The sequence below is a fragment of the Budorcas taxicolor genome, chromosome 9, assembly GCF_023091745.1.
Source record: "Budorcas taxicolor isolate Tak-1 chromosome 9, Takin1.1, whole genome shotgun sequence".
Taxonomy (NCBI): Eukaryota; Metazoa; Chordata; class Mammalia; order Artiodactyla; family Bovidae; genus Budorcas; species Budorcas taxicolor.
In genome coordinates, this window is record NC_068918.1 from 41077915 (window position 1) to 41102433 (window position 24519).

At 40.2% G+C, this 24519-nt stretch overlaps 1 protein-coding gene across 1 annotated transcript in view; it reads left to right on the plus strand.

The window, feature by feature from the left end:
- SIM1 (SIM bHLH transcription factor 1) overlaps window positions 1-24519 on the plus strand; it is a 68675-nt gene that overhangs the window by 23755 nt on the left and 20401 nt on the right. Inside the window, exon 9 of the mRNA XM_052645929.1 lies at window positions 16196-16364. Within this exon, the coding sequence (XP_052501889.1) occupies window positions 16196-16364 (169 nt within the window). The remainder of the gene's footprint in view (window positions 1-16195; window positions 16365-24519) is intronic.

The following is a 24519-nucleotide window of genomic DNA, read 5'->3' on the forward strand; positions in this document are numbered from 1 at the left end:
AGCCTGTTTGAAATGATGTGATCCACTTGCAGTATTTGCTAAGGGCACAGAATTTAAGGGTAGAGCTATCAGGAAAGGAGTAGAATTTTAAGGGCTGGAAGCAGAGGTGGGATCTTTTGAGATGAAACAGTGCCTTCTGCACATTTGTCCCATTCCTTTTTTTTCCATTAAATATTCTTGGGACAGGCTTCCCAGGTGGCACTGGTGGTAAAGAACCCACCTGCCACTGCAGGAGACATAAGAGACCCGGGTTCAATCCCTGGGTCAGGAAGATCCCTTGAAGAAGGGCATGGCAGTCCACTCCAGTATTTTTGCCTGGAAAATCCCGTGGACAGAGGAGCTTAGTGGGCTACAGTACATGGGGTCACAAAGAATCAGATACGACTGAAGCAACTTAGCAGCTGCAGCATTCCTGTGATATTATCACTCTTCCAATTTGATCCAACTGTGCTTGTCCACTGCTGTTGTCTAAGCTAAATTTCTTTGTGTCTCTACCTTTTTACCTGAACTGTCTTGATGTAACTGAGCGCATTCCATCAGGATAGGAAACTGTTTTCCCCAAGGCTCTTACCTTCCCCAAATGAATGCTAGTATATCTTCAACATGTTCATCTGACTTTAGTAATAAAAATATATATTTTTTAGCATCCAGGTATAGAACACCATTTTTAAAATTTTAAGGGATGTTAATATTCTGCATCAAACATAAATCTTATTGAAATGAATATACAATGGTGCCACAGTGGTGTAATGGTTCTATTTTAAAAATTATTTGTAGGGAGTAAATGTGAGATGTGCGTTAGAATGACAAAAAGCAGCAGACTGGAGGAGAGAGAGGCACAAAGAGAGCTGTGGCCAGCTCCAGATTGCAGGATGGGAAAGCCTCCTTCAAGCTGCATTTGACATTGTAATTCTACTGTTAGAATATGATGCAGCCTAACCCCTAGGTTTCTTACTTTCTTGTTTCAAACTCTGATAGTCATAGGGATGTTTTACAAGATATTTGAAACATATGTAATGAAATGTCACTACATTTTTATTATATAGCTTTTATTATAAGCAATATAGCTTATTAGTTAAGAGTTTGGGCTCTGGGTCTATTGCCTATTTAAATCCCAATGATGCCATTCTGGGACTATGGGAAAAATTGCCTACCTTCACTGTCTTTCTTTTTTTTTAATCTGTAAAATGCGGGTAATGATTATATCTACCTTAGAGGGTTACTGTGAACATTAAATGAGATAATGTGTGAGGTTCTTGGAACTATGCCTGATTACAAAGTAACAAGGATTAAGTGTGAGTTATTAGGGTGATTATTTCAGTGAAGTTAAAGAGAATAATTTTTGGCTTACCTGTACACATGGAATAAATGTCTGTGAGTCTTTGGGCTGAAGGAGGGACAGCACAACTCAGGAAGGCAGAGGGTTGCCCAAGAATGAAAAGTCATCAAACATTCTGATGCATCTGAAAAGGGTTGTGAGACTCTCCTTCAGCTGGTGAGGGCTAGTGGATCTATAAGCATTTATAAATGATTTATTGAGCACCTATAATGTGTCAGGCACAGTGCTACATTCTGGGGACATCAAAATGAACAAGACAATACCTGCAGGGAAAGAAATAAGCGCCAGGCAGTAGACTAGTTTGATTTCCCCCTTGGCTTACTGACGACCGAGATTCCTTCCTGGAGGGATGTGTTTCCACCCACATTAGAAAGAGCAGGGCCCCAAGTACCTTAGGACTGTTCAGACATCCCTGGGGGATAGGCTTGTAGGGGAGGTCAGACTCCCCTCTGGTTAGGTGATGGGAGGGAGTGGAGGTGATGGGAGGAGCTGGGCCCCTGGAGAGAGCTGTGTGTGTGTGTGCACATGTGTGCATGTGCACACACGTGTGTTTGTGTATGTATGGAGATCATGACTGGCAGCAAAGTGACTGACTGCAGCTAATGAGTCCAGCTTGAATACTCACAGGGACAGTACCCGGGATAAGTCCTGTGTATCTCACTACCTGAGCCGCAGAGAGAATAGCTGTTCCCAGGCTGACTTCTGTCCTGTTGGAAAGATGTTGAATAGCTCTCTGTTCTGCTTTGAATGGGATTTTTGAGTATTTTGTGGGGCTGACTTCTGATAGGATTATGAAGCTTAACAAATTGTGAATTAAAGAATCTCTCTAGAGTTAAAATAGTCTTTGCAGACTTATTACATTTTTAGAAAGTGTCACTAATTATTTTAAGTTTTCGTAATATTTTAAGCTTTTCTCTTATAAAGGGTAATTCCCAGATTGTCTTGCCCTGGAGAGATTGGAAGATGATGGTCTGCTCAAGCTGAAGGAGGGATGAGAAGGTGCTCTCTTGCCTGGAAAGGTTAGGGAGGAAGAAGGACTTACGTTTGATGGGTGGCTAATTTGTGCCACAGGCTCAGAGAGACCAAGTGACTTAGCCAATACAACATGGCTCATGAGTGAGCATACCAACCCAGGGCCTAGAATCCAGAGCCTACCTATTTCCTGTTGGGCTTGGTGTCTTTAAGCTGGTAACTGTACTAGGATGTTTTTGTTGTTCAGTCATTCAGTTGTGTCTGACTCTTTACAACCCCATGAACGACCAGGCTTGCCTGTCCTTCATGCTCTCCTGGAGTTTGTTCAAACTCATGTCCATTGAGTCAGTGAAGCCATCCAACCATCTCATCCTCTGTTGTCCCCTTCTCCTCCTGCCCTCAATCTTTCCCAGCATCAGGGTCTTTTCCAATGAATCGACAATTTGTGTCAATATTGATGCAGGTGGCCAAAGTATTGGAACTTCAGCTTCAGCATCAGTCCTTCCAATGAATATTCAGGATTGATCTCCTTTAGGATTGACTTGTTTGATCTCCTTGCTGTACAAGAGACTCAAAAGTCATGCTAGGGTGAAACATATGAAATTGCCATTTCTAGACATCAGAATAGTTCAAAATTAACAATTTCATAAATTCTACCTATTACTCAGGAATTGATAGGATGTTTTACAGAGATTTTTACCAAGGTCTGTGGACAGTTCACTCTCTTGTACAATATGGGGTCTCCATTGCTTTCCAGTCTGGGTACACTCAGAACCAGTCAGCTCACCTTCCATACCTCAGCCCTCTCCCCTCCACCAGTTTAAGCACCAACATTTAAGACATGTTCACCCAGCTGCAAGCTGTAAGCATCACCTATAGATCATTATTTTACTTAGAACATCTTATATTTTACCAGGATTCAAATGCAAGCTGCTGTCTTTACTAGAACATCTTTCCTTTGATTGATTGCTAAATAGATAGAGCTTGTGAAAAGACCTCTCTCTCTCTCTCTCTCTCTTTTTTTCCCTGGGATTTCTTGTTCAAACAGAATTTGTTGTATCCACATCAGTAAAGCCGTGCTAATACGGGCTGCTGGCCAGATCGTGAAAACAGCCTCATTACATTGAACTGGATGTCATAATGGTACCCATTAAGGTGGAATTCCCTCTGTGTTTGTACTTTTAAACCCAAGTCCCTTGCCACTTAAACATCTCTCTGAGAATAGCAACATTCTCTGGTAACACAGTCTGAGAATGTGCTGGCTCTCTCCTCCTCCTACTGAAAACCACGATAAAAATAGAATCCTGGGTTCAGAGCATTTTTAGGGGTTTTCAGTTTGCTGCTGCTCCTTGGCCATTCATTCCACTCTCTGCGCTTGTGATGACTGTAATATGTTCTGATGGCTGAAAGTAAGGACCCACAAGATTTACTTCTTTCAACACTCCCGTTAATTGCTATTGGAGTCCAAATATACAGCAGGAAAAGAGCAGCATTTTCTTTTTCCTCCAGAATTAACCGAATGCAACACAGAGTTTTCATTTTAATTTTTAAAAGCCGTTAAGAGCCTAATAGCATCACAGCATTTCTATTAGCTGTTGAAATCTCACTATCATCCTGGCAAAGTGAAGTTATTTGTTGTGCCGGATTTGGGTAATGGACCCCTGCAGGGTTATAGCTTAGGAATGCTGGAAGGATGAAGCCCACAAAGGGGAGGGCAGAGTGGGTGTCAATCTCATTCCTCCAATTAGAGCAGTTAAAGAAATAGCAAAGTGCAGGGTGGCATTTATTGTGCGGGCTAATTGAAAACCAGAGGAAAATATTGAGACGCTACATGGCATTTCACATTATAGTCTCTTTTCTATTTGTGTCTCATCTCCATTGACTCAATAGGACCTTCATTATAAACAAATTTCTGTCATTAGATTCAGCTTAATTTCTGTGGCTGTAATTAAGAGGATGGTAAGAAACATTTGAGAGCATAGTCCTCTCTACTGAAAACTGGGCATGGTTCTTGAAGTTTACCTGGCAAGTTTTTTCCCAATGCCGTCTACATGACAAGCTCTGTGGTGAGATCCTGTCATGACCAAAACAGACAAGGTTCCTACCCTCATGGAACATGATTTAGTGGAAGAAATAGACAGTACTTATAAACAAAGAAGCAAGTTGTGTGATGTCAAAAAATGAAAGGAAAAAAATTAAGCAGTACAAAGAGATGGAAGTGGGCAGGGAGGGCTCTTCTGAGGACTCTTAAATGAAGGGAGGGAGGCAGCCATATGGAGGCCTGCAGGGAGAACATTTCCACAGTGAGAAGCGAGTGCAAAGGCCCAGAGGTAGAAACAATCCTGGTAAGTTGATGAACAGAGGAGGTGTGGCTGGAGCAGAGAAAGAGAGGGGAAGAACAGAAGAAGATAATGCTAGAATAGGCAGAGTCAGATCATGTTGAGTTTTGAAGGCCTTGGGAAGCCAATGGAGAGTTTTGAGCCAAAGGCATGGCATGAAGTAATAGAAGCTTTGAAAGGGTCATCTGGCTGATGTGGAGAGTAAGCTTCAGGGTGGGTAATGGGAAGAGGCAGGGAGACGAGGTAGGAAGTGATTATAATCACCTAGATTAAGGAAAATGATGGCTTAAAATATGAGGTAGTGGTGAAGGGTCAGGTTCAGGATGTTTTCAAGGCAGACTGATGGGGTTTGCAGATGGATTGGACATGAGTTATGAGAAAAATAGGAGTCAAGAATGGCAACCTCAGGAACCTGAGTGAATAATGGGAAGAAATAGATTTGTAGGAAAGGGCAGCAATCAAGAGTTGTATGTGGACATGTTTATTTTGAGATGCCTGTTGTTCATCAGAGTGAAAAATCAGGTAGGCAATTGGATCTGGGTGTCTTGGAGTCTGAGGAGGTCTGAGCTAGAGATGGGGATCATCAACGTATGGAATTTAAAGCCAGCAAAGGGACTGAGATCACTAGGGAGTGGATTTGAATAAAGAAGCAGCCTGAGGACCAAGCCCTGCAGCCTGAGTGGTGTAGAGTCTGCAGGAACAGGAAGTGTCCAAGAGGAGGCTGAAAGCAAGCAAACAGTCAGGGATGTGGATGGGAGTAGTTTGGTGAAATATATGCAGTCAGGGCAGTTCCTGGGGGAAGTGTGAATTTTGTCTTTGGAATGTTCCCTCCCTTTTCAGTGGTTTTCTATTTTCCCTGTGGTGCCCTTTCTTTCCTCTGATTCTGTTAGTTTCTCTCATCCCTGATAACAATTGCCCTAGTTCTCAAAGTGTGGTCCACTGACTGGCAGCATCAGCACCATCCAGGAGCTTGTTAAAAATGCAAATTGTGAGCTCCATCCTAGACCAGCAAATGAGAAACTCTAAGAAGTAGAGCGTAGTAAGCTGTGTTTTAATACATTTTTCATGTGCTTTTGATGCATGCAGAAATTTGAGAATCACTGCTTTAGGGAAAGGAACTGATAAACTGAATCAATGAAAGATAGTAGATGAGGCTTATCCTGTTGTCCTTTTCTGAGCCATCTGTCTACAGCCAAAGAAATAAATGTCTAATGTCAGATTTTGAGCATCAACCACTAGACTATTCTTGAGACATCTTCATGGGAGCCAAGGAAATTCTCCATCCCTTCAAATCATAAAAGCAGGCAGCTACCTACTTGCCTATCCTGTCTACGATGCTGCTGCTCCTGCTAAGTTGCTTCAGTCATGTCCGACTCTGTGTGACCCCATTGATGGCAGCCCACCAGGCTCCTCTGTCTCTGGGATTCTCCAGGCAAGAACACTGGAGTGGGTTGCCATTTCCTTTTCCAATGCATGAAAGTGAAAAGTGAAAGTGAAGTCGCTCAGTCGTGTCTGACTCTTAGCGACCCCATGGACTGCAGCCTACCAGGCTCCTCCATCCATGGATTTTCCAGGCAAGAGTGCTGGAGTGGGGTGCCATTGCATTCTCTGATCTTGTCTTTAGAGTGGGCTCTATTTATAACTATATATTCTATATAGTATTATACAAGTTCACCGACTCCACATATGGCAATAATGAAAAATTTAGCATTTTAACGGGCAATCCAAAATCTCTAGCAGCAGTTCAGAACTTATTTTGTTAAAACACATCTTACTTATCAGGCAATTTAAAATAAAACCTGAATACCAAGGTACATAATAATAATAACAGAACATTTGTTGAGTTGTAAATTCTTATTCATAAAATACATGTCAAATTTATTTTAGCTGTTTAAATAATAGAGTTTAATATATATTTAGTTAAGCATTACAATAGTAAGGACTTAAGGAGATTAGAAATAAATGAATTCAATTAAAGAACACATCTGTGAGATTTGATATGTCATAGGTATGAATGAACTGTTTGCTCAGCAACTGTAAAGAAACCATTAAATGATTAACTATCTAGAATAGGTTTAATCAAGAATAAATGCTATAGGACATATTTTAAAATATTTAAGTTAAACAAATGAAGACTTGTGCGTTTGAAAATACAGCATCACACCATCACACCATCATTTTTCGCTGCATCTTTTTCCAGGGAGTTTGAAACCTGAGGTTCACCTTTTCTGTGATCTGCAGAAATGCCAGGGTCTTGTCTTGTATGGAAAAGGGCAGAGCTTCCAACAGTGTCATGAGGCTTGGCCTTGTGGGGCCTCCTCAAACACTGTGGGGAATTGGGGGACCCTGAGATCCTGAGGATAGGATTTGTTTGTGTGTGTGTGTTAGTCGCTCAGTCATGTCTGACTGTTTGCCACCAGAGGAGTCTGCCAGGCTCCTCTGTCCATGGAATTCTCTAGGCAAGAACACTAGAGTAGGTTTCCATTCTCTTCTCCAGAGGATCTTCCCAACTCAGGGACTGAATCCAGGTCTTCTGCGTTGCAGGCAGATTCTTTACCATCAGCCACCAGGAAAGCCCAGGATTTGTCTACAGCCAAAGAAATAAGTGTCTAATGATAGATTTTGAATATCAACCAGTAGATTTTCTTGAGACATTTTCATGGGAGTCAAGGAAACTTCTCAGTATTGTGGGAAGAGGATTTCTTTGTGATTACAGGTTTCTTTTCTATTCCTGGAGTTTGTATGGAGTTGAAAACAGGAGATGTGCTCTTTCACCCTCTCTGCCAAAGGGTTTTAGGGTTTATGAATCAACTTTCTAAGGGTCAGAAGAACTAGGTGAGCAAGCTATTGTGTGAGAATGGAACCTCAACCAAATGCAAGGGGTTAGGTGAGGGATTCCCCAATTTTTCATGTATCTCAGATATTGGAAGATCTCTAAAGAGAAGATATATTTTAAAAACATCAGTTTCATAAATGACAGCAAATGTGATAGAGATGGACAGAGAGGGTGGGGAGGGGAGACAGATGGAAACAGATGAAAAAGAGGAGTCAGAGTGATATGTATGCATTTTATTTTCTATTTGTGGAAATTTCAAAACATAAGAAAAACTTGATTGGTATTTGTATCATTTTTCTTTCTTCATATTTGGCTTTTTTTTTTCTCTAGAAGTAGACTCAGATTAGGGGTTCTCATGATGGGAGAGGAGACTGACAGTTTTTAATTTATGCCTTTGATAAAAGAGGCAGCACATTTTGCATTTGTTTATTTGATTTTTAAAGATCACCTTAAGACAATAAAATATAGACTAGCCATAAGAGCAATAGGATTTGGAACTTTAGACTAGGAAAATTCACAAACACACCTGAACTTTAGTAGCCAGGTATAGAATGAATTGGAGAAGGCAATGGCACCCCACTCCAGTACTCTTGCCTGGAAAATCCCATGGACAGAGGAGCCTGGTAGGCTGCAGTCCATGGGGTCGCTAAGAGTCAGACACGACTGAGCGACTTCACTTTCACTTTTCGCTTTCATGCATTGGTGAAGGCAATGGCAACCCACTCCAGTGTTCTTGCCTGGAGAATCCCGGGGACGAGGGAGCCTGGTGGGCTGCCATCTATGGGGTCACACAGAGTTGGAAATGACTGAAGTGACTTAGCAGTAGCACAGAATGAATTTCTGAGCATAAAAAATTAACTTCCTCAGAATAAGAAATGTGTCCCCCAAGTAGGGTTTATGCCATTTAAACAATGATAAATATGTCATTTATAACTCACATGAAGCTAAACTGTTTTAAGAAACTCCATGGTGAGCCTTCCTTTTTTTCAATTATAAGTAATATTTTAAGTCATAGTCTCCGAAGAAGGAAATAAAATGCCCCATAGTTCCCTTGAAAGCCTTTAGAGACAGATAATTCTAGAAGGTAAGAAGGGTGGAAAATAGATCAGAAAGTAAGTGAAGTGTACAGGCACTGAGAGAGCAGAAGGACATGTGGACATTTAAAAATTATAAATGGTGCGCACGAGATGTTGAACCTACGGGAAAAGAAGTTCAGCCGTGCTTTCTCTTTTGTAACTTAACATTATTCACAAAGAAGCAGCCCAGGCTTCTTCTATGTAAAGAAAAGAAATTGGGAACCCATTTAACCATTAGATAGGAGTGCCTAAAGTTTGCCTCAATTGGTATTTCTTTTTCAAGAAATATTTTTCTGATTATAAAAGTCACACGTGTTTATTATAGAAAAATTAAGATAATGTGGAGTGTTATAAAGAGAATGTAAAGAACATCATTAATCTATTTTCCAGATCTCTACGGTTAGCATTTTAGGTTTTTGCCACCCACTATATTACATGCTATGCTGTGCTGTGCTTAGTTGCTCAGTCGTGTCCAGCTCTTTATCACACCCATATACATGCCTATACAGTACATTTTTTAAAAGGTAACTTTTCACTTTATCTATAGTATTTCTACATTAACTAAAAAAAAATGACTGCATAATATTTTATCACAATGTTATGCCATAATTAATGCTTCTATTGTTGGTTCTTATTTGCTTATTTACAATTAAATATAAGAATTATGCTGATAAGCACCCTTTTATATAGCCTTTCGATACCCATCTCTGATTATTTTCATAAGATATAGAAGTGGAATTACTGGATTTAAGGTTTGGACACACCTAAGGCTGTTGATAAAAACTGCTAGTTTATTCTCTTACTGGTAGTATGTATATATGCCCATTTCACCTTGTCTTCATTGAGATTTATTGTCATTTAAAAAATCTTTTTCTAAAAAATGACATCTGATAGCTGATGAATTCACACAGGTTATTGCTAGTGAGGCTGAACCTTTAGAGAGTTATTTCTCAGCAATTTGTGCATTGTTTACAACCTTTTTATGTTTTTCTATTACATAGATATTTCTTACTGATTTTTAGAAGTATATCTCTGGGGATTTAAAGCACTATTACTACTCACCCCTTCAATATAACTCTAATGGTTCTACAGACATAGCTGAGGATGAAATTAATTTAGTATTCTAGTTTCCCTAATATCACATATGTCATGCTTGCATTACAACTTGATTTTTTAAGTGCAGTTAATATACATACCACTAAAATGGTAGCCTATGATTTGTTTCTTTGATTAAGATCACACAGAATTTCAGAATGATTACTATTAATTATAACCTGGGAATTTAAAAATGCCTCACATAAACTTGCTTACCTAGCAGATATTTCTTTCCCATATATGTAGAAAGTTTTGCCAATTTTTCAATTTTGGGTCATTTGGATTGGAGAAGAATGACAGTTTATTGCAGTGAGAATTGTTTTGTCAACCATTTGCAAGTGAGTGTTTTTCTCTGTAAGGTATATTGCAAGACAGTAAACAAAGACCATTAGAAGAGAAAAAATTTAGGAGGTTGTCGTTAGATGGGTTTCCCAGGTGGCACAAGTGCTAAAGGACCTGCCTGTCACTGCAGAAAACTTAAAAGAGACGTGGGTTAGATACCTGGGTCAGGAAGATCCCCTGGAGGAGGGCATGACAGTGTACTCCAGTATTCTTGCCTGGAGAATCCTGGACAGAGGAGCCTGGTGGGCTACAGTCCATGGGGTCGCAAAGAATCCAACACGATTGAAGTGACTTAGTCTACAGGTACCCACACACTTCATTAGCTATTCCATTCATGTGAGAGAGAATAAGTGCTGAATGAGTGGTAGGGGCAGTGACTGGTATAGGAGCTCAAGAGAGAGAGCAGGGAGAGATCACTGTGGCCACTGAGGGGAAGGGAATAGTTAGGCGCAGCATGTGCAGTCTTTACTTAGCTATATTTCAGTTTGTGTCGTGGGTTTGCACAAATGCATTATGCTATCCCTGTTGTGAAGATGGTTGGTTTTGCCACATCTTACATTACAGTTTTTGACTTACTTTTTAGCTGTTGCTGTTTGCCTGCTGTTTATACCCCTGCTTTTCCTTCTTGAAATCACAACATGATGGTAAACCTCATTCACTATTATGTAACATTTACTGTCACATACGGGAAGGATAACCATCCTTTACCCTTGTGGGGCTGTCCACTCCATAGCATGTTGGATGAAACCTACAAAATGGAGGAGAAAGAGGTTTCTAGGCAGAGGCAATGTTTATATAAAACCCAAGACTTTTGGGGAACTATTAAAATCACCAAATCAAATGGAGAAAACCACAAGGAGCAAACACAAATCCACTTATTAGTATGAGACTATTACATTTCCAAGGGTGCCTTCGCCTAATTTCCCAGCAGATTGTCTTCATTCATGAACCCCTCACAGTATGGAATCCTCCTTATCAGCTATCTCTGCTGGGCTCCATGGGAGCCTGAAAATGAAACAGAAAGTAGGTCTCTCTGCTGTGGAGGTTTACCCAGTGGCCAGGCTGCAACTCTGCCAGAATATTAAGAAGGTCATGCACTTCGTGTAACAGTGACTCTAGAATCCAATTAAAAAGTTTAGTATAAGGCACAGTCATTCCTACTTAATCCGATCACGGTTTAATGCAATCCTCTGCTTATTTCAGTCAGCGCCTTTGGAGCCAAATCAATTGTATGTCTTTGTTTCCACGTTTTCCTCAGTAATTTGATCACCTTCAGCTGTTTTAAAAAAATGTAGCTCAATTGGGAAATCTGGCAACATCTTTTAAGAATCGCCACATAACATAAAGTCAACAAACTCCAGAATGGCCAGCTCCAAAACTGACAGGACAGAAGCAAAAATTCAGTAATCTAAAATAAAAGCAGTATAGGGTAAGGTAGAGATGAAGAGGGAAATTCTTTCAAAGAATCTTGACTCAACATGAACTGATCAAATACTGTTGATTACTTCTCTGTGCACTCATTCCAACTCGCTTCAAGGGTCATACATGTGTTGGTGCTGCTGTCGGCATAGAGAATGCCAGGCTCCCAGTCAAAATGATAGATGTGATGTTGACGCATCTCTCTGAAGCTGACAGTACCTTTCAGCAGTGAAGACATCTTTTATTTGCTTTGCAAGAGGGCATCATTCTGAGCTTCCCATATCGCAAGTTGGCATTTACCTTGTGAGTGGTCATGGGATATTACTTAAGGAGAGGCTAAGGAGACCAATGGTGCAAAAATAGCCCCTTTTTATTCAGTTGGAATTTGAGTAATTCTAAATATGTATATGACTATTATAAAGTTTGGAGTAGACTCAGATGGTTAATTCTGCAAATTGAATGATTTCTGGCTGTCCATAGTGGAATAAGAGGATTACTTTGGTCTATGCAAATATGGATGAGATTGACAAACTGCAAGTCCTAGTGATTGCAAATTACCTGTTTCACATTGCTTTCAGGGTCTGGGTACCTGAGGATGTCTGCAGAGCTGGTACAAGTCATTAAAAGGAGAAAAATAAAAAGTAATTTGGTATCAACAGCCATTTTGAAAAATATGTCAAATGGCATATGCTACAGTTCCTCTTTTGCTAAGCTTTTGATAAGTATCTGGGAGAGCTGCCCTTAAGAGGGTTACCTGTGGGGTTCTGAATATGACCCATGTGGCGCTTCTCAAGAAAACTTGACCAGGGCTGATTTCTTCCTTTATTAAAGTCAGCTAAGTCAAGCTCCATACTCATTTCAGGGTCTAAGATCTGTGCACCCACATGTGTTATTTTGTCCTACTGCCCAGGGAAACACTGACCGACTTTCCTAGGTGTACACCTACCTTTAAGGATATGTGTGTGATACCAGAATACATCTCTCTAGGGGAGGAGGGGGTGGGGGAGCCAGACTCTTCTTTGGGTCTGAGTTTGGAGGAAGGAAATGGAACTCGTAATGTGATTCCCATCAGTATCTAGACCTTTAATCTACACAAATGAAATACTCAGTTTAATAGAATTCTAACAGTAAAACAAATGCTTTGTTCTCAGTGAATCCACCGTTCAGAGCGGCTCTTGGCAGCACATCAACCGTACTTGAAAAGTCTTTAAGTGGGTATTTTTTTATTGTGCTTTTCATCCTGACACATCTTTTGAGCTGCTAAGAGTCCCGAACAGAGAAACACTCTTCTCAGAAGGCCGCGTCTGTGTTGTGCTATGGTCTTCATTTGGTGACTTAGCAATAAAAAACTTAATTAACTTAATAAATATTTTGGGCACACTACAATAGAGTTTAGAGGCTAAAAAGGAACAGAGCAAATCAAAATGAGTTTCGGATAGAAAGGAAAGGAATATGTCACAGGGAGGTGTTTGGAATGAAACGTATTACAATTGCTGTCAAGGTGGACCTGTTGCTCCGGGGAAAGCGGGAGCCAAAAAGTGCCCTGGGGGTGGAAATCATACTACTTACTGAGCATGTATTATCCTCTAGCACTGTCCAATAAGCTATGCACAGTGTTTCATCTGAACCTCAGCACATCCCTATGAGGTGTAAAGAGGAAATTGAAGTCTAGACAGGTTATCACACAGTAAGAGGCTCACACTGTGATCTACTTGACTTCATGATCTTCTGCTCAGTTTTGATGAATCCTTTTTTGTATTTTTTGGTGCACCAAAACATTAATATTTTTATTGGTGTATCCAAAGTATAACTCTTCGGAGACTTCCCTGATTATTCAGTTGTTAAGATTCTGGACTGCCACTGCAGGGGGCATGAGTCCAATCCCTGGTTAGGGAAGTTCCACATGCCACAATGTGGCAAAAAAAGAAAAAAAAAAATCAAAGTATGACTTTTTATATCTATTAGCTTTTTCATATGAATATGTAGAATTTACAATCATTTATTGGCTTTCAAACTTTATTTAAGCCTATTTAATCTGGAGTATTTCCTTGGTTGGAAACTATGCAAAAATTTTGGACTTTTTCAATGGTTAAGATGCATACTCTGGGGTCTGATAGTGTGTAAGAGAAAAATGAATCCTGTTTACTTTCTGCTTGTAGCCTCTGCTTGTACATCTCTGTGCTGAAATGTTGCATTAAGAATGAACTGACAAAAATTAGTTAGCTGATTTTCAGAGGTATGTGTTTCTTGCTGTCAGTTCTAGGGGCTGAGTGGATACTCCACTGTCCAGTGGATGGAAGTACATTTTGACACAGAATATGGTCAAGGATGGGAGCCCTGCCTCCTGTCAGCGCCTAGCTTGCTCACTGTCACATGCACGTGACCTCAGGGTCAGGTGTGTCTGGGGACTCACAGTCCACAGGGGTCTTTTCCACAGAGAAAGGCTGTTGGGTTCTAGGTTATTAGCAGTCACTGAAGAAAGCAATCTTTTTTTAGTTGCATCCTTATCTTCTTCCTCTTCCATCTAGGTGAGCTACTGTGCCAGTTGCCATTGGAACAGACAAAATAGCTCTTGACAGTAGTCTTCCAGGAACTCAGAATCCACTGGGCAAGATAAGATATAATCCCTTGAAAAATAAGATTTGAGGAGGAAAGAGGTAACCTTCTGGTTCCCTCCTCACTTCCCTCGGGAACTGGCCCCAGTGCCTTGGTCATGAAGGTAGTAACTTAGTCTTTCTGTTCATTGCTGTCCCCCAATGGCCACTACAGAGATGCTCAGTAAACACACACTGAAGGAACGGATGGGTTTAGTAGCCGGGAAGGGCTTTCTAGAGGTGAGTATGACTTAAGGTAGTTCTTTATAAGAGGGATTTTAAGAAACAGAAAGTCAAGAAAGGATAAGATCAGTCTGAGGAGAACTATTCTGGATGAAGCAAGGGACTAATGAAGGAAAATTCTGAGATATTGTCAGAAAAATAGATGGGTGCCACATTTTGGCAGGTAATGAGTTTCTGACCAGGGAGTGCTCAGAGTCTGTGCCGTGTGTGGTTCTTGGGAGTTAAGTAGAGCATATAACAGACCAGTGAGGTAATCAGACCCCCCAAAACCCAAAAGACAAACTGCATGCCTACCTTCTAAATTTTTGTTACATAAGGAGAATTTTTTTGTCTTTTTAAAAAAGTTTATTTTTTAATTGAAGGATAATTGCTTTACAGAATTGTGTTGGTTTCTGAGTAGATGAGCTATTTGATATGAAACCATTGTAATCTGATGACATCTATCACTACCCTCCAGTTAGTAGTAGTGATATTATTGGCCCTGTTTTAGCCGGTTTCTATTTCTGGTCACTTGAGGAGGAACTCCTTGCCTGAATTATACTTTTGCCTTTGCCTGATCTCTCTGTAGCAGGACAGATAGGGAGAAGGACAAGAATAGGCACTGAACGGTAGAGATCTGCCAACCACTCTTACGTGTATAATTTTATCAAATACTACACTTAACATAGCTATCTTAATCTGAAGAGCGTGGAAAATGCATGCAGAATGTTTAAAAAGGCAAACCCATTAAAGAAAGGAAAAATAATATAAAAAAAAAAAATAAAGAGACAGTGGAGTCTGTTGTACAGAATTCATGCCATGAGGATTTGTATACTCGCTAGAGGTGGTGACACATCAAACTTGGGCTCAGGGCTTTTTGACTTCATTGCAAAGAAGGAAACATGACGCATGATATGATTCACAGTGCTTGTGAGATAAAAAGAAATCAATTACTCAGAAGCAGCCGGGCTAGTTCTGGCACCTGAGAGAAAGTTCTCCCATGAGTCCTCATAAGGAAGACTCTGAAACATTTTATTTTGGCTGCCAGTGGGAAGGATTGATATCCTCTTATGAAACCCGAGGAGTCAGCCAAGACTTCCTGCTGCCTGGGAGCAGGCTGAGGTGGTTGGTAGCTGTGGGCAGGACCAAGCTGTCATCTTTAGTCCCTGAACACCTCAGCAGTACCTTCTCAGTGAACTCTCTTGAGATACATTTTTCCCCTGTCACATCACAGCCTGCAGTCATTATGTTTATTTCTTTATTGTTTCTTCTCCTCAAGAGATGGTAATCTGCACAGGGGTAGGGGGCTCTACATGCCTTATTTATCCTTTCATCTCCATATAGCACAAAGTCTGATATGTTTTAGGAGCCTAATAAATACTTACTGAGTAAAGGAGTAGAAAGAACTGATGGGAAAGTATATCCTCAGGTAACTGAGTTAGTTAGCCTGTTGAAAAAGGATTTTTAACTAGTTAACCTGGATACCCTAGTTTGCTAGCCATATGGGTATTTGGAATATTTACCCAGGATGACTGATCAAGGAACAGCTGATAAAAGACATTCTTTTTGTCAATGATCAGACAGCATCAGTTGGTCAGTTTTCTGCTGAGCTCATCCCACAAATAGAAAACCTTTATAATCCATAACTCACCAGCAGGGACACAAAAGCTCAGAGAACTGGAATTCTAGATTTATTTTCTACTATATAAAAATAATGAGCAATGTATATTTTAATCAAGGCATCTTCATGAGCATATCATATAATTTGGCAGCTACATTCACAGACATTTGTTAAATGTTAGGTACTTCCAAAATAATCAAGGTGTTTGTGGAAACCAGTTATATGGCTAACTTTCACTTGATTCCTCTCCAAATATGAATGACTGTCATTTCCAGTAAGAGAATATGTGTATCCGTCTCCTGTGGTGGCCTATTAAGGGCTGTGTCTTCCCACCCTGCAGGGACACGGAATACAAAGGGCTGCAGCTCTCCCTGGATCAGATCGCAGCTTCCAAACCAGCCTTCTCCTATGCAGGCAGCTCCACTCCTGCCCTGACTGACAGCAGGAAGGGGGCCAAGTCCAGGCTCTCCAGCTCAAAGTCCAAATCCAGGACTTCCCCATACCCTCAGGTAGGTGCAATGCCACTTGGCAGTTTTCTTTTTCTGTGACTTGGTTTGGTCTTGCAGTGGAGGAAGTATTGAAGCTGTTTGGAATTAATTAACTGGCTTTAATACATTTAAAACTTCTATAAATCTGGAAAGCTTTCTAAAAATATCTTCTTCCTTTAAAATAACTGTGCTAGTAAAAATTCGAAGTGATCTTGTGGTTTACTGCTTTTATATGAAGGTTGTGAGAGGCTTCATTGCAGTCAAAACCATAACTGTATTTTCAAGGAGAACGGTCCTGAGTTTTTTCCTCAACAACGATTAATCAGAAAGATGGGGCAAGCATAGAAAAATATGGAAAACAAGAGCTTGATGTAGAAAAATGGAATCTTAGGACAGGAATTGAAGTCAAAGGATAAATTAAGAGGTGGAGGCAAAAGATCAAGGGTACATTTCACCATGAGATTTGAGCACAGATGGACTGTTTATGGGGAGGAATGAAACAAAGAGGGTCTTCCAGATGGCAGGAATGGTAGAAAAAGCAGCCCTCTTCTCATCTTTGCAAGGTGGTGAGCTGATGAGACCCAGAGGAGGTATTCCAGAAACACCGCAAGGTACAAAGACAAGTCCTGATGCTCGGAAGGAAGAAAAGAATGTTTTTCCTTATCAGCCTCTGTGATATAGAAACTTGTCTATGTCAAATGTAAGCACAACTCTCTCCTGGCCTGAAGGAAGTAGGACAGAACTGAGGATTTTTCACTCCTGGTACCCTGTGACCATCCTTTTCTTTAAGGGCACCATGTCCCAATTCCTGCAGTTCATTAGGGTAATTCAGGAGATGATTCCTGGGCTGGTAGAAAACCAACTGGGATTCAGGGATTTTTCATCAAGGTGGTCTTTATCATTTGTGTTTTTAGTTTTTTAAAGTAAAAATGGCAATCTAGCGAGTCCAGAAACTATTATTTCCTTACTTATCAGAGCATTTTTAATTCTGATAACGTCAACAAGTATGTACTGTTTGAGGAAGTGTCATTCGTTGAGCTCATGGGTCACTAAGAAGCTACTATGTGCTAGATTATTTTAGCTTGGTATGCGAAGATGAGATCTGTGTCCCAAGGGACTGCTGTCACGTGGTTCCAAATCTCCCACCAAGACCAGATTTCTTTACCCTGACAAAGTGTAAAGAGGAGTAGATGTGTGATGCCTGGACATTTTTCAGTGTAAGCATTCTGTTATGAAGACTGAGCACTTTATGTATAAAGTGCATTTTAGTCCAAGTTACTGTAGTGATGGAGCTGCTTCTTTTTATTGAGTATCTGAGAAGCTTTATTACTATCTCATACCTTGGGAAAAGAGTTTTACTGTCTCTTTTTATTGGGAGAATGAATTACTCCTTTGGGTAATTTTATCCTTATATGGATAGGAGTGCTGGACACAAATGAAAGAAAAATTTAAATTAGGAAATACTAAGTTAAGAAGGAATTTGTCCATTGTTACAGAGAAATAAAGCTACACAACCCAAATATCCCCACTGCGCTTCCAAAACCTCACCATCTACATTTTCTTTCGCCTCAGCTCCTAAGTCTAAAATTTCTTTAGTTTACAGTAATGTTGGACTACGACTTCCCATGTGGCAAGGAAATCCACCTGCCAATGCAGGAGATATAGGAGATATAGGTTTGATACCTGGGTCTGAAAGATCCCCTAGAGGAGGGAATGGCAATCCACTCCAGTATTCTTGCCTGGAGAATCCCATAGACAGAGAAGCCTGGAGGGCTACTGTCCATAGGGTGGCAAAGAGTCAGACATGACTGAAGCGACTTAGCACACAATGTTAGACTATCTACACATTAAAGAAAAAAAAGTTTTAACTGCCATTAGACTGGTCCTTGGGTTCGTGTGAGGAGGAGTTAATTTGAAATTGTACATGTTTCATAGTTTGGTTTTTTTTAGAAGCAATACGGAAGAGTGGAAAGTAGCAAATCACCCACTATTTCCTCTTTTTCCCTCTCCAAAATGGTGGTTTCTTCTAGAAATGTACTATGATGCCTAAAAATCATTCACGTGCACACACCTATGTTCACATAGAGTTTCTCTTGACTTTTTAAAATGTTCATTCTTGTGTTAATTCTTAGATAAATGCAGTCCTTAGAATTTTGGCCCTGTGTCTCATTTGAAATCTCAGTCATGAATTAAGTTTACTTAACATTTATGCGCCTAGTAAAGGTTATTCTTTAATTGCGTTTGCTTTAGATAATGATGGTGCTAGGTCAATCACTGACTGAGTTCCTAGTACATGGACTACTGATATGTAGAGATCGGAAATGGAACACAGTCTTTGCTTTCAAGGAGCCATGCATGTAGACAGAGGCTTTGCAGTGAATTGTCCTAGGACAGTTGTCCTCGGGTAAACAGCGGGTCCTCTGGGGTGACACAGTGGAAAAGCATGACATCCAGGGCAAACTCATCCATTTCTGCTGAAAGGAAACAGCTCAGTACTACCATCTGGACTCCTACATCCTCAGAAATTTTAAAGAAAAGAAAATAATGTCGCTTCTCAAAAGTCTTATTTGGTCCAAATCACTCTTATATTATTGAAGAATACTTATTTTTCAACTTTCTTGCATTATTGCTATTATGTGTTGGTTCAGTCAGTGCTAGCTGGGGGCCTACATTAGAGAGATGCTATACTGGCCATTGTGATGAATGGGGATAGCGCTTGAGTAGAAGGTGCCAGACTATAAAAAAGTAGTATAAGAAATGCCCTTAAGTGTTCCAATACAGTTGGAATGATAAGTTATGAACTAGAATGAAGAGCATATAGAGGATGATGTATACAAAAGGCTTCAAGAGAGATGTCAGTCAATATGCCTGGGGAGGGTTGTTGACCTAGCTCTGGGGGTAAAATTCAGGTATATGCACATAAGGGAAAGAAGAGGACCCTTCAGAAAGACCAAGATTCTGAACAGATGTAGGAACACCCTGAGTGTGACTGGGGGTGAAGTGGGGGAGAGTGGGTCCCTGTGGTTAAGGACAAGGGGTTATATGTTTGGAAACATTCATTGATTGGTGCCAAATATCTGCGAGGTCAAGGCATTTGGATTTTGTTGTATGGAAAACCAGTAAAGGTTTTGAACTGGAAATGAAGCATTAAGGTGGCTGAAGCAAGGCAGACTACTCGGGAGGCTCATTTTAACAGTCCTGGGTGAGTCTAGAGGGGTCTGAGCTAAAGTTCTCAACTGAAGTGAAAAGGGCTGTAGAGGAAGGAAGGATAAAATTATTTTTATCCTTGACTGCTTGTACCTCTTCTCATTATAGATATATTTTGATCATTATAGATATATTTTTGAAATTATATATATTTGGTTGCTCTGGGTCTTTGTTGTGGAGCATGGGCTCTCTAGTTGTGGTGCGAGGACTTAGTTACCCCATGGCATGGGGGATCTTAGTTCCTGGACTAGGGATTGAACCCTTGTCCCCTACACTAGAAGGCAGATTTTTAACTACTGAACCACCAGGGAAGTCTGTGAAATTGTATTTTAAAGCTTACATTTTGTATTTAGTGACATGTATTGAATTTTCCTTTATATATTAATAGATGCACAATAAATATATTTTTATTTACAAAATGATGAAGATTTTCATAGTATTTAATTTTAAATGCTTCTTCCTCCTCTCAAAAATACAATCTTTTACTTTTTGTTATTTCCATGTTTACATATTTTTAGTATGCAAATTCTTATCAGATTTTTCAAGAGGCTGTTTCCAGAACAAACAAACAAACAAAATTGAGCTCATAAGGTAACATCTTGTGCTTTTTATTAGTTATGAAAATGATGTAATGATGCTATCAATATTATTTATTAAGCTCTTAGCTCTATTATGTATTAGGCATATCTGGAAATTTCTAACAGACATTTGATGAATAGCAAACAGCACCACTGCTTTTCGGAATTATTTAGGTACTCTTATTTGAAGATGCGAGACATGCACAAATTGTAATTCACTGTCACTACTCAGTTTGCAGTAGTAGATGAACTTTCAGGTCCCCACTTGGTATGAGATGCCCTTGGGAAGGATTTTAGACTTGATTATATTATAGTCACTTAATGAATGACTCCATCACCTTTGTACTTCTATGTATTGCTCGGGACAAGAGAGGTCAAAATTGTTTTGAATGGTTTTGAAAGATTTGTTTTAAGAAATATTATAGATAACTCCCGAAGATTCTGCAGGTAGCTACTGTGCTGCTGTAGAGCTATCGTAACAATATGAATGTTATATTTTATTGGTACTGTATTTATATTCATGAATATAGCAACTTATTTTTTTCACAGTTCTGTTGAATTAAAAATACTGAGTTTATGGAATTTATTTTTCAGACCTTACCTCTAGCAACTGCTAGAGTCTCTTCCATCTATTTTGAAGGAACTAGTCATGGCTACTCTAATACAGTTGGGAGTTATCTTGACATAGTGTAGCCACATCAATCATGAATAAATTGCCCCCTGATTCTAGTTTTCTTTGAAACTTTTCCTCTTGGCATGTTTATAGTTGTTACATTTATTAGAGACAATGTGTGCCCTCCTGTTTTATTGCCTCATTCTGCCCTCCTCTTGCTTTCTCCCTAGTCAGTAATAAGCAATACACTATATAATTCTATAATAACAGTGCATAAAACTATGTATGCTTCTGAAATCTGAAAGTATTTAATCTCTTGTTACAGATACACTGTAACACCTGCAGGTTTAACTCCACATCTGTTACCTTAAATAATCCCACAGAACCCTCTTAATTTTCACTGCCAGCAATCTGGCTTCCTTTCGGTGAAGGTAGAAGCTCTCTTCCTACAGAGGTTCTTTCTGGCCTCAAAAAAATACACCAGTGACTCCTATGCTGGCTTTTGAAGCTACAGAGAAAAGAAGGACCAAGAATTCCCCTTACACATAGTATCAATACTTTTATCAATACTAGGATAGATAGCCCTTCATTTCATGTTTTATATGTTACATAAAAACATGTAATCCTTGACCATTAACTACAAAAACTGTAATGCATCTTGCCGAAAAAAAAAAAAAAGAGGTTATCTTCTCTGAAATTCTTATATGTACAGGCTTTTTATGCTTTCTGGTTGTATCTGAACTTCAGATATCACCTCGTCTATAGAAATATCAGGAGATTATTATTAGAAGATGAAAGGAAGAAAATTTGGAGGCAGTAAATGGGGACTTTAAGATCCTTGAGGACAGGAGATTTTGCCCTTGATAACCAGATTGCTTTGGGTACCCAAAAGCCTTTAGAGCGTATTGAGTGAATAGGTCAATGAATTGATAGATGAGTGAAGTTGATAAGATAGGTGGATAAAGAAAAAGAGGAGGGCTGAGATGACCTCAGTATATAGCCCTTTCCCCAGAAGGCTTACAGATTCAGTGGGGGAGATAAAAATGTAAACAAAAAATTTAAACACAGTGTAGCATGTATGTGATAAAGGCATCGTTGGCAGTGGTGAAGCTCTGGTGGTGTCTTGGAGGGGCTCCCTTGCCCTTCCAGCAGTGAACTGGAGGTGGGAGTTGGAGGCTGACAATAGCCTCTAGGCCTAGAGACCTTCATACCTTGGGATGTTTCCAGCAGGTTCAAATTTATTTCTGTTTTGGGACTTCTGTGGTGGTCTAGGAGCTAAGACTCAGTCCTCCCAATGAAAACGGTACAGGTTTGATCCCAGGTCAGGGAACTATATCCTGCATGCCCCAGCTAAGACCCAGCACAGCCAAATAAATAAATAAATACTAAAAAAAAAAAAAAAAATTATTCCTGTTTGTAAGGTTTGCAGTGGGGCTGCAGGTTGACAGTCAATAAGGCCCTAACCTCTTGGGCGCCCTGTCAAAGGCCAGACTCACTCTCCACCTCCAGTTGTGCTTTCACCCCTTGCCCATTTATCCTTCTTCTCCCACTGCCTGTGTCCCAGGAGCTCTGTCACGCTAGAGGACTGGAGCTCATCTTAATTTTCTGTCCACTTTGGAAATTTTTCATTTTCAGTCTTTCCTGCTTCTCAGATTGACCTTAAAGGACCACTGATCATGTCAGTGTTTGGAGAATTGCCACAGTCCTAGTTGTTACTCAAGGTCACCTATAATTGAGTCCTAAATTACCTGAACCCTGCGATCCAGCCAGACTTCTCTGCTCCCTCTTTGCTGAATGCCTTGTCCTTTCCTGCCTCCATGCTTGTGCTTATGCATTTATTTCTGCCTTCATTGCCTCTATTTTTCAAAATTCTGCCTATCATCTAAGGACTGAATGCTACCTCTTTCATGAAATATAACTTTCTCCTTTGTGCCTCTATTTAGAATAATCTGTCTTCTACTGCCTTCTGGATATGTCAGAGCTTCTCTTTTGGACTATAATATCTTTGAAAGTATTAACCAGCTATTTCATGCCTGCCCCCCACCTTGACCCAGCATCTGTGTGTCCTCCACATAGTCACTCACTGAATGTTAATGAAATGAATGAATGGATAAGTAAAGACTTTAAGAAGAAGGTGGATACTTTGTTGGTTGCCTATAGAGACATTAAAAACCCCAAGGAGGGAAAATATTCTGCTACTATGGAATGTATAACCTATGTAAAGAAGCAAAAGATACACATGCGGAAAAAACCTAAGGATGCTTTCAAAATACAAAATCTTGCAGTACAAATCAAACACCTACCTGCTGAGGAGGAATTAAATGTGGTAGAATCTAGAAGCTCTTTCAAGAGCAAAACTTTGAGCAAGTGTTCTCTGGCTCACATTCTAGGGCAGAGAACCGTCTACATCCTGTCCTGGAGTGGGCTTTCTAGTCCCCATGTCTCCACTGTCACCTCCAGTGCAACGACAGAGAGAAGTGACAACTGATATTTACCCTGTGTGTGTATGTGTGTGTTTTGATCACAAAATAATTGCCCTGAGGTATCTATACAGTAAGTCCGCTACAAACAAACCTTCAAGTTGTGAACTTTCTAATAGTGAGAACGTGTGTTCACATGTCCGATCATGTGAGTTAGTTCATGCACATTGTCACGTGTGTGCATCCTGTAGAGGTGGTTGTGCTTTTGTGTACTTTACTGTACAGTTCTGTACAGAGTACAGTAGTACAGTATCTTTATTTCAGGCCCAGGATGTCCAGAAGCAAGCATAAAAGCAGCAGTGACGTAGCTGGTACTTTTCAAGGTGCTGTACCGAAAGAGTAAAAATGTTTTCTTTCTTTATTGTTTGTTTCTTTTTATTATTTGTGTGAAGAGTATTATGAACATATTACAGTACAGTACTATATGGCTGATTGTGTTAGCTGGGTACTTGGGCTAACTTTGTTGGACCTACAAATGAATTGGACTTATAACTGTACTCTCGGAACAGAACTTGTTCGTGTGTAGGGGACTTACTGTAGAAACACTGCTGTTTGGCTCTGCCTTCCATCTCAGAAACCTGTCTTTGTTCATAGGCTCAGCCCTAGTTCCAGGGTCCAATTCCCATGATCAGTAGATACTTTTTGGATAACTCTCTTATTCTTTTAATAATCCAAGTGCATTTATGGTACTGTATCTTTATAGTTGTCTTCCATAAGAAAGGGAAAAGTCTCTTAAAATTTTGGTTTCTTTGTTTGTTTGGTTTGGTTTTTGACCTCTGGACACAAAAGGCCTTGTGCAGGTCATGTTCCTTCATGATCTTTCTTGACCCTTAGTTCCTCCTCTATCCCATGCCCACTATCTTTGTCCAGTTCTGGGCTCTTCAGAACATATCACATTTCGACTACTTCATCAGCCTCCTGTTGTTCTTTTGGTCTCTGATCATTTCTGCCAGAGTAAGCTTCCTGAAATACCCTTTTCGTTGTGTACCCACTGCTCACCCCCTTTCCCCCAAGCTCTACTTAAAAACCTAAAGAGGCTCTATGTTGGTTATAGTATGAAGTCCAATCCCACAACCTGGTCCTGGCTACATCTTTGCATCTGTCAGCCACCTCTAGCCCCACCATATCAGTTCTCCACTCTAGCTGTGTACTCGCCTAAGGACACCTTTCCTGTTGAGCTTCTTAAATCCTACCCAGCCGCCCAAAGCACAGCTGCAGCCCACCTCTCACCCCCGCAGATCCCTGGCTGTAAGGCATAATTCATGTTAAACACATCTCTCTTTCATAACATAGGATGG